Source organism: Cryptomeria japonica, chromosome 11 (genome assembly GCF_030272615.1).
Source record: "Cryptomeria japonica chromosome 11, Sugi_1.0, whole genome shotgun sequence".
Classification (NCBI taxonomy): domain Eukaryota; kingdom Viridiplantae; phylum Streptophyta; class Pinopsida; order Cupressales; family Cupressaceae; genus Cryptomeria; species Cryptomeria japonica.
In genome coordinates, this window is record NC_081415.1 from 537,889,627 (window position 1) to 537,899,743 (window position 10,117).

Genomic DNA, 10,117 nt, shown 5'->3' on the forward strand with positions numbered 1-10,117 from the left:
AAATATTAGAATTCACTTATATGGACCTTACAAAGTTGTGACAAGGGTTGTTGTACTCCCTTATGAGTTGGAATTTTTGGCAAAAAAATTATTTCACAATTTTTTCATGTATTCTTCCCTTAAAAAGTACTTGGACAATGTGTTACACTATTAGTAGATTTGTCACCATTGTATGATAAAGGAAAACTTATTTTGATTTCATAAGGCATCATTGATACACAAGAGAAGAAGAAAAGGATTATAATAATCACATAATTCTTTGTTCATTAGAGGAACCTACCTATGGAAGATGTTACATGCAAAGGACCAAAGATTCTTGAGCACCCATCTCTACATTGCTTACACAAAAATAATTTTGGGAATGACAAACATGTAATATATGCTTTTAATTAATTAACTTATGTGGTTACTATCTTTATTTACTTTATAGGGATATAAGAATATATAAATTAAAGGGATATGGTTCAGTAGAAACAAATAAAATAATATGGGGGTTGTGGGTTTCTATCATGTTTGTGGCAACCCTAAAGACACTTACAATTTTTCATGGCAAATTCTTAGACGGGACATTAATAAGGAGTTACAATTTGGTATTCATAACAATGTAGGGGCTATTTTAAGGGGGGGAGTCATTAATATTCTGATTGCTACAAGGAAGTGTGGTGTTGGAAATTTGTGCCCTACTAGTGCTATACATTTATGTGTTTGGTTGCCTTTGAGGTATCAACAAATCTATTTAGTTTTTTATATCATAGTCTAAGAACTGTGTTCAACTATCAATTTGAGGACATAAACTATTATGTTCTAGAGATTAGAGGACAAAACCTCTTTGGTTTCTTAGAGATTGAAGAATGAAAACCCTTTGATTTCTTGAAGTCAATTTCAAGAGGTTGTGTTTGTACTTCAAAGTTGTGTTTGGATTTTATAATATATTTTAATATTTGGTAATTGTAGCAAGTTTTGTATTTTTGAAGATTCAACTTATTGTGAAAGCATATATTTTATAATCACTAAATCAACATTTCATTATAGACAAGGCTTTACTCATGTTTGTGTTATTTTTGAAGCTTGAATGTATCTATATTATTTTTACAAGTCATCGTTACATCTTTTTGGACATTATTGTTATTAAAAAAATTGTATTTATAAAAATCATTATTCATCCACCTTATGCTATAACCTTTTCTTCATACAAGATCTAGTTAATAAAAAAATTGGTGAATAATAATATTTGCTTAGCCTATGCTCTCACCTTTCCCTCACACATCTAGATGGTCAAAAAGTGAAGATAATAATATTTACTCACCATATGCTTTCACCTTATTGCCATGAAATATTGATGTTGGAAAATAGATATTATATTAAAATTGCCTGTCATAAAGCAAAATATATTTCAAAATGACTAAAAAAAATTATTTATTTATTTTTGAAAGAGAGACCTAAATATATTAATAATAATACAAAATGGCTAGCATTATTCCATCCCCTTTTTAGTCCCTGCCTTAAGCAGGGAACTAATGTTTTCACCTCCAAGCATTAACATGCTTTGGTAACTGTGCAAATTGAAAAATTTAATCTTATATCAAAGTTTTATTTTTGTTCTTATTAAACTATTTTAAAAATTATTAATTTTTTGATCAATCATTGGCTGTTTCATTTTTTGCTGGGGGTTTATTTATTTTATTTTTAAAAAATATTAAGTTGTGTTTGTGAGGACGTGCATTTATATACTATAGTACTCTATGGATGTCCTCCAAGTTTAGCTCTTCCGCTGAAGTAGAGCGTAGCATTTATTCGGCGCAGTGTACCGATGTTCGAGCATTTATGTCGATTAATTTTTTTTTAATAATTAGACTATCGTCGTTTAACGCCCAGATAGTTCTGTTTTTTGAATTTTATCGGATTTTTTTATCTTGGGTATTTTGTCCAGAGTTAAAAAACCTGTCAACTTGCAGGGCCACGTTTTGCGTAAGGGCTGACGAACTCGTCAATTGCGGTAATCTAGGTTGTAAAGCAAGTGACGGTGTTAACAGCTTTCAGTCTCCCCACTTTCTTAATTAATTTTTCTTTGAAAATCATGTCAATCATTTATTATATAGTTTATTTTATAATTTAGCACAATTTATTTATTAATATTATTTTTTTCTATTTTTATTCTTTTATTTATTGACAGGTATAATTTTAGTGGAGTTTATAGTTTTTTTCTTTAAAATTAAAATAGTTGAGGAATCAACCACAAGGAGAAAAATTAGTTCTAATGTTTTATGTAAAAAGAATTTACCATATAAATTTTTTTTACCATACATCATGCCCGATGGCTGCACTTTCTGAAACAATGCTTAAATTTAGATTTTACATGAAGGATTCCCACCATAATTTATGTCCATACTTGAACCCCTTTAATGTTGTTTATTTAAATCATTCTTTAAAATAATTTAAACAATTATTACCCACTTTCAACACTTACGAGATATGAAATAAATTTGAAAATAATAAAAAATATTTATTTTCATTATGTTATATTGTATTTATTTATTTCTTTCTTTTATAAAGCAATTTTTTAACATGATAATTATTAAAATAATTTTAAAGATAAATTTTATATTTATATAAAATAATTTAGTTTAAAAAATTAGATAATTGAAATAAAAATATTAAATAATTTTATTTTGTTTTCACTATCATTGAAATTAAAATTTATTTTTCTATTATCTTTTTCCAAATTTAAAATTTCATATTAATTTATGTAGCATTAAAAAATCATATTATTATTATATTTTCTTTAAAAATTATTATATTTAAAAAAATTCTATAAAATATTGATTATAAAAATTTTAAAAACTTTAGCAATATTTGAAATTATCTATGATATTAAAAGATATTAAAAATTTACATAAACAAATTTAATTTTTTTAAACCTTCATAATATGTTTCTTTGTATTATTAGCTTTTTTACTATGATTTTACTAAATTTTTAATATAAAAGTTCAAATTTAAAATGCAATAGTTTTAATACAGTTTATTTTATTTTTAATCTTAATTATAGTTTTAATTTTTCAACTTTAATTTATTTAATAATTTAACTATATTTATGTTTAATTTTATGATAAAAAATTATTATCATTGAATTAATGTTTCTTTTTATTGGAATCATTAAATTAACATTATTCTTGTTTGTAATATCAATACTTTATATTCTTATTCTTAATCTAAATTTAAATTTTATAAAGTATAAGAATATAAAGTATTGATATTACAAACAAGAATAACATTAATTGAAAGATAAATTTAATATTAAATAATAATTTTTAATTAAAAAATTGAACATAAATATAGTGAAATTCTTAAATAAATTAAATTTGAAAAATTAAAACTAGAATTCAAGTAAATGACTAAAAATAAAATGAACTATATTAAACTGATGCAATTTTAAAAATAGTTTTGTTAACCATTATAATATAATAAAATAAAATAATATACATGTCTTTTCATCTCCTTCTACCTCCTTATCAAAAATATAATAGCACATTGCAAATGGATCCTTATTACTCTCTAGCACTCTATATCACCATGTACATCTATCTTTCCTTCTCCCTCTTCATCTATATCTTGCTATCTCTTTTGCTTTATATATCCCTCTCTATCTTCCCACCTCCCTATCTTTACCTCTCTCTCTACCTCTCTATATCTTTATCTATTTTTCTTCCTTTTTGTCTCGCTCTTTCTTCCTCCCGCTCCCTCTATCTCTAGACATGTGGTTATCTATTCATTTACGTCTCTCCTTTTTCCCTCTCTGTCCCTCTTACTATTCTTAGGCCTCAATATTTATATCCCATTGTATCTTTATCTCTATCTCTCCATACTTCTCCCAACTCTCCCTTTATCTCAATCTTGTTACCTTGTCCTCTCTCTCCACCCTTATATCTCTCCCTCACTCTATTTCTATCTATATATTACTTCTTATCTCTATATTTATCTTTCTCTGTCCCTAGATCTCTACCTTTCTACCTCTACATATTTATCTCTTTCATTTCTATCTATCCCCATCTCATCTCTTTAATCTCTCTCCCTCTCTCCATATCCCTTTTATCCATTTCCATCTTTATCTATACCTTTTTTATCTCTAGCTTCTTACCCTCTCTCTCCCACTCCACCTCTCCCTCTCTTTCTATTATGAACATAACATTAGTTTAATTATCTTCTTGATTCATAGGTTTTATTTCACTCCTGATTGGATCTTTATAAATGGATTCTTAGTTGATTTGAAGATATCATTTCTTCATTAAGACCTTTGTTGCACAAACAACATCACTTGCTAAACATGGCCTAACAATTGAGTTCATTTAATACACAAGAGTATGCAACTAATAGAAACCTCTTCGTTGTATCTTAAACATTTTTCAACACAAACATAAAACAAATGTCATTTTTTTGACAATTGGCAAAAGGCAGGGACTCTAGCTGCATCACAGCTCTTGTTTAAATATTTCCCTCCAAACCTTCCCCAAGTATCTCCACATTTATATTAAAATACTGCTGCAGGTCATTTTTAAAATTGATTCGCCATTTTATTTTTGTTCTGTAAAATACGTAGCTATCCGTCACGCATTGCGTCGCTCAATGACTCGAGCAATACGTATTTTAATGAATGGCCGACAGCGAATCGTCGTCACTCGTGGCGCCATTCTGAAAGCTGGATGGCTATATAATACACAAACCCATTTAGGCAATCATCTTCATACAAACCCTATTCAACTGAGTAGCAATGGAGACTGAATTTGAAGGATTTGTCATCACAGGAGCAGGAATAGCTGGTCTTGCCACTGCTCTAGCTCTCCACAGGTAACAAGATCACTTCTTTCTGCTTTGAAATTTCTCAATATGTTTATAAATACTATGTATTGTACTGTGATGATACAGAGTGGGAATAAAAAGCCTGGTGTTGGAGCGAGCTGAAAGCCTGCGTGCAACAGGAGGTGGCTTAGGAGTCTGGACTAATGCCTGGAAGGCTCTCACAGCCCTCGGCATCGCAGACCAACTCCGCGAGCAACATCCTGTTCTTTTACAAAGGTGATCATCAATAAATGTCAAATCTTTATCAACATCTCAACAGAAGAATGATTTTACCAAAAATTTCATTGGATTGCAGCTTTGAGTTGATCTCTCTCGACCAAGGAATAACTCGGAATTTCTCTATCCAAGCGAGCGACAGGTAAATAGGTGACCCTGTAAATACATATTCAGAAACTAATCAGTGAAGTAAAAGGGAATTGATTGCTCTGTGCAGCGGCCATGAGCTCAGGTGCGTGAAAAGGGCAGCTTTACTTGAGGCCCTGGCCACAGCTCTTCCTCCGGACACCATTTTATACAACTGTAAAGTCCTCCGTGTGCGGCAATCTCTGAGTTCCAAATATTCGTCGGAAACAGAGCTGGAAGACGGAACCGTCATCAGAGCAAAGGTATGGCAAAATATAATCAGATCGACGAAGAAACAGAAGAAATGTTGAAATATTTGATGAAAATTTACATTAAATGAAAAATTGTATCAAATCAACAAATAATTAGAGAGAATGCAAAGAAATTAGTGAGTCGGAAACGGCGTAGGGAAAAATATAACCAGATCGACAAAAGAAATAGACGAAATATTGAAAATAATTGATGAGAAACAGAAGAATATTGAAAATATTTGATGAAAATTTACATTGAATTAAATATTATGATAAATCAACAAAGAATTTGATACATTGCAAAGAAATTAGTGAAGAAACGGCAGAAATATTGGAAGTATCTGATGAAAATTTACATTAAATTAAAAATTATTAGAAATCGAAAAAGAATTTGAGTGCAAAGAAAATAGTGATTCAGATGTTTAGTGTAACTTGTGAAACAGGGAGTGATTGGTTGCGATGGAGTGAGGTCAGTGGTAGCACAGGGGTTTCTAGGGCTTCCGGCTCCCACCAGTGCAGAACGTTGCGGGATTCGGGGATTGGCGACCTACGCGGATGGTCATGGTGCCTCACCAAATCTTCAGATGCATTTCCTCAACGGAGTCACCTTTGGTCGCATGCCTGTCAACGACAAAGAACTTTTCTGGTTCATAGTTCGCAATCCGCCGCCTCAAGGTATAGTCAATAAATTCCTAGCCTTCACAAACAATTTAAATCCATAGCTCAATCTTGTAATAAAAAATTTCCGTCTCTTAACAGATTACGCCGAAATCTCCCATGATCCACTGCGAATACGTGAATTCAGCTCGTCTCTGTTAAAGGATTTTCCTTCCCAAATCAAAGATGTAATAGGGCTGACAGCCACCGACAGTCTGAATATGACAGTTCTGAGATTTAAATGGCCGTGGGATATTTTAAATAATAGTGCGTATAAAGGCAGCGTGACGGCGGCGGGAGATGCAGTGCACCCCATGACTCCTGATCTTGCACAGGGCGGCAATTCTGCGCTTGAAGATGCCATTGTTCTGGCCAGATGTTTAGCAGAAACCCTGAATGGAAGGAGTAATGCTGATAATGAAGGGCAAATTGTGGAAAAGGCATTGAAGAAATATGTAGATGAAATGAAGTGGAGATGGGTGTGGCTTGTGAGCCAAGCATACATCACAGGAGTAGTGCAACAGGGTTCTTCTGGTTTCGTCAGATTCATTAGAGACAACATTGCTCTCAAGTTCAGGTCACCCAAGGATATGTTTATTCATGCAACTTATGATTGTGGGACCCTTCCCACTGTAAATCCAATCTGAGATTTCAGCTACAGGATTCATCTGCTACATCCTTTTTCTTAATATGTAATGGAATCCAAATCAGGCGTGACCCCTCTCCCCTGTAATGTCTCTTCTGCTGCTTAACTGAGCAATAATGTTCTTGTCCTCAATCAAGCCAAACATTTTGCTTTCAATCATTTTTCAATCATTATTTAAGTTGACCGATAATGGAGTTGGTTTGTTGCAGACATATTATGGAATTGCTTTGTATGGCCCCCATGTCTACTTTTCATGAATTATTGGGCGGTATTGTCTTGATAACCGTCCTCTTCAATTTTGACATGTTTTTATGAGTGGCTTAGCTAATTTTTTAAGTTATATTGTTTAAATTTATTAAAGATTATTTTTGGAAATAGGGATCTTAAATTCCTTTTAAGGAGGAAAGACAAATTTGTGGTCAAGCATGACTGCATAATTCTACTCCCTCATCTTTTTAAAATTGAATTTTTAAATTTTATAATCCTCCATTATTTTAGGAAAAGGTTTTATTTATATCATTTCTTGCTTATTCAAAAGTAAATGGGATCGCATTGAATTCCAAAATAAATAAAAATAAAAAGTAATTAGAATTTTTTATGTAGGGGACCAATTACTTTATCATCTATGTTTCAATTATCTATTCATGTCATTCACTCCTTGTTCACTCAACCTCTCAATTACTTACTTTAAAGAAATTTTAAAACTAATGACTAAAAGTCCATTAATAAATTTCAAATGTATCAATAGACACAGCTTTACCCCAATACCCATAGTGCATGACTAGTGGTGGTACATTTGTGTATAATTATTGACCATTTATTAGGTGATTGTAGTGCATGGTTATTGGGGCATCTTTAAGCAGGCATTACTACCCAAAAGCCAAAACAATAGCTATAAGCAGTTAAGTTGCATATAAAGACAACCAAAAAAAATTGTCAAAACAATTCTATGTATCGTTTAAGATCTATGGGTGCACTTTTATTTAGCTATAATGACTATTGGTACACTTCCCTAGTTTTCAGGAATAAGTAATATGAATAGACATTCTGCAATGATCTAAACATGTTAACCTAAAATCATACATTTTATCTTAATTTTTAATATTTAGCTATAATGACTATTGGTACACTTCCCTAGTTTTCATGGATAAGTAATATGAATAGACATTCTACAATGATCTAAATGTGTTAACATAAAATCATACATTTTATCTTAAATTTTGATATTTATTTATATGTATGTAGTAAATAAAATGATAAAAAAAATTAACTAAATTAAATAGCTGATATCTTTATATAAATGTATTTAAGATATTTATACTAATTAATTTGTATTTGTTATTGTTTCAATGAAAAATTTATAATTTAATTGAAATAATTTTTTGAAGGCTAGTTTCAAGATTTTCTTTATCTATTCGACGTCAAGGTTGTAAGAATAGATTTAAAATTAATCTTTAATAGAAAAACAGTTTATTTATTTAGTTAACTTAAAGGCTATAATAGGGAAGATAATGTTTTATTTGTTTTCTCTTGAAGTTATAAAAGAAAATATTTTAATTAATTTAGAAAGTTAATCTCATAACAAAAGGTTAAAGATTGAAAGGATTTTTTATCTAAGGCCATAATATGCAAGATGTTTTCTTTGAATCTATTTTTCATTTAGATTACATTAAAGAAAAATGTATTTTTTGTTATTTGACTTTGAGGTTGCAATAAAAAAATATTTTTCAAGCAATCACCTCAAGGTAAAGACACTTTCTCAAAGTCGCGTGAAGATCAAAGCAAATCCTAATCACAAAATTAAATTCACATAAAGAGTTAGGAAAATGGTGTTCTAAACCTTGCACAAGAAAATAATTATTTTCCTTGGGAAATGGGAAGCCTTTGGAATCATCTACAAGTGAAAGCAAGAGCTTAAACAAGATGAAGGCCACTGGAAGAAGGATGATTCAAATTAAATTTTGATAAGGCATCTAAACAAAAAATCAAGAGTGTTGAGAGTAGAATATATTATTAGAAATCAAGATGGTGTCATGATTGGAGTAGTAGCAAAAAATGAATTAAAATTCCAAGTGGTATTCTTAGATCTCCAAATGGGAAATAAATTTGGATTGAATAGAATAATTATAAAGGAGGATTCATTAATAACTATAAATGCCATAAGAAATGACAAATGCCAAAAATGGAAATTAGATAATATGTTAAACTTTATGTTGAGATTTGATGAACAAATTTAAAGTCTTTCAAGTAAAGGATGTGCAGCTTGAAGCAAAAAAGAAGGAAGATAAACTCTATAATGTGACAATTGAAATGGTTGGAGAGTTTCTAAATGGTAGGGAGGTAAATGTATGGAGAAATATTGTAGTGGGTTCATCATCACTTTTCATTATGCAATTATAAATCAAAGTGTTAAGAGGATGAAATGCTTGATCCTTTCACCCATGGGAAGATTCAATGGAGGTACGCAACGTAAAATAGTGATAATGATGAGAATTAATTTTGGAATTATGTGAAGGGAGATTAAAATTAAAAGATATGATGATCATGACATTTATAAAAAAAAAAGATGCTAGAGTATGTTTAACATTAAAAATGAGACAAGTTTCCTTTAGGGGATAGATAACTTATATGTTCTTGAGGGTGTTCAAGTCAAAATCTATAGTAGTTATGCATGTAATGAGAATGGTATTAGGTAACACTTTCTTGTCAATGACTCGTAGACATTATACAAAAATAGCTTCAATGTCGATAGATATTGTGTTAGTTTTAGGAGAGATAAAATATTGCATTGGGGAGGTCACCAAGATGGTGATAAAGTTTGTGGCAAAGAGGTTTAAAGGAAAAAATAAAAATGAAGGTACTAGATCTAGGTTTTCTTTTAGGATAGGGTACTTGGCCCTCCATCAACCCATATTACTCAAGGTTATGGGTGTCATTCATGATCTAGGAGATATGACAAGAGGGGTAGGAGCATAAGAATAGGGGAAATGGGGATTGGAGTTTTCAAAATTGGACCTTATTTATGGATACAAACATCTCAAAATCAAGTGACAATGGTGACCAAGTAATAGATGATAATGTTAATTAAAAAGGTGCAAATATATAATAATGTTATGACAAAATAGGTTGCATTTAGAAGGGTTGATAGAAGATAACATAACATGAAGAATATAATAAATTAGAAAGAAGTATTTTCAAGTTCTCTAATGGAGTAACCCTTTTAAGTTCTCTAAGGATTTTCCTAGGGTATATATTATGCAATATTTTGGTATGTGTTTTATCTTTGCATTATAAGTATTTTGTAGGCTTGTATGCATGTTGTTCTCACATAGAAATGTGTAGGAAATGGATTGGTCAACTTGAAAAA

At 30.5% G+C, this 10,117-nt stretch overlaps 1 protein-coding gene across 1 annotated transcript; it reads left to right on the forward strand.

Moving 5' to 3' along the window:
* Nucleotides 1-4,637: 4,637 nt before the first annotated feature.
* LOC131048699 (monooxygenase 2) lies at nucleotides 4,638-6,921 on the forward strand. The gene is made up of 6 exons (XM_057982759.2): nucleotides 4,638-4,842; nucleotides 4,921-5,070; nucleotides 5,150-5,212; nucleotides 5,288-5,459; nucleotides 5,891-6,122; nucleotides 6,207-6,921. The coding sequence occupies exons 1-6, from the start codon at nucleotides 4,766-4,768 to the stop codon at nucleotides 6,749-6,751; spliced, it is 1,239 nt and encodes a 412-aa protein (XP_057838742.2). The 5' UTR covers nucleotides 4,638-4,765; the 3' UTR covers nucleotides 6,752-6,921.
* The last annotated feature ends 3,196 nt before the right edge of the window (nucleotides 6,922-10,117 follow it).

Excerpts from the sequence above, each read along its gene's own strand:
- LOC131048699 (XM_057982759.2), top strand. The coding sequence starts at position 4,766 with ATGGAGACTGAATTTGAAGGATTTGTCATCACAGGAGCAGGAATAGCT. Across the intron at positions 5,213-5,287 it reads TCTATCCAAGCGAGCGACAG|CGGCCATGAGCTCAGGTGCG; the intron begins GTAAATAGGTGA and ends TGCTCTGTGCAG. Across the intron at positions 5,460-5,890 it reads GAACCGTCATCAGAGCAAAG|GGAGTGATTGGTTGCGATGG; the intron begins GTATGGCAAAAT and ends CTTGTGAAACAG.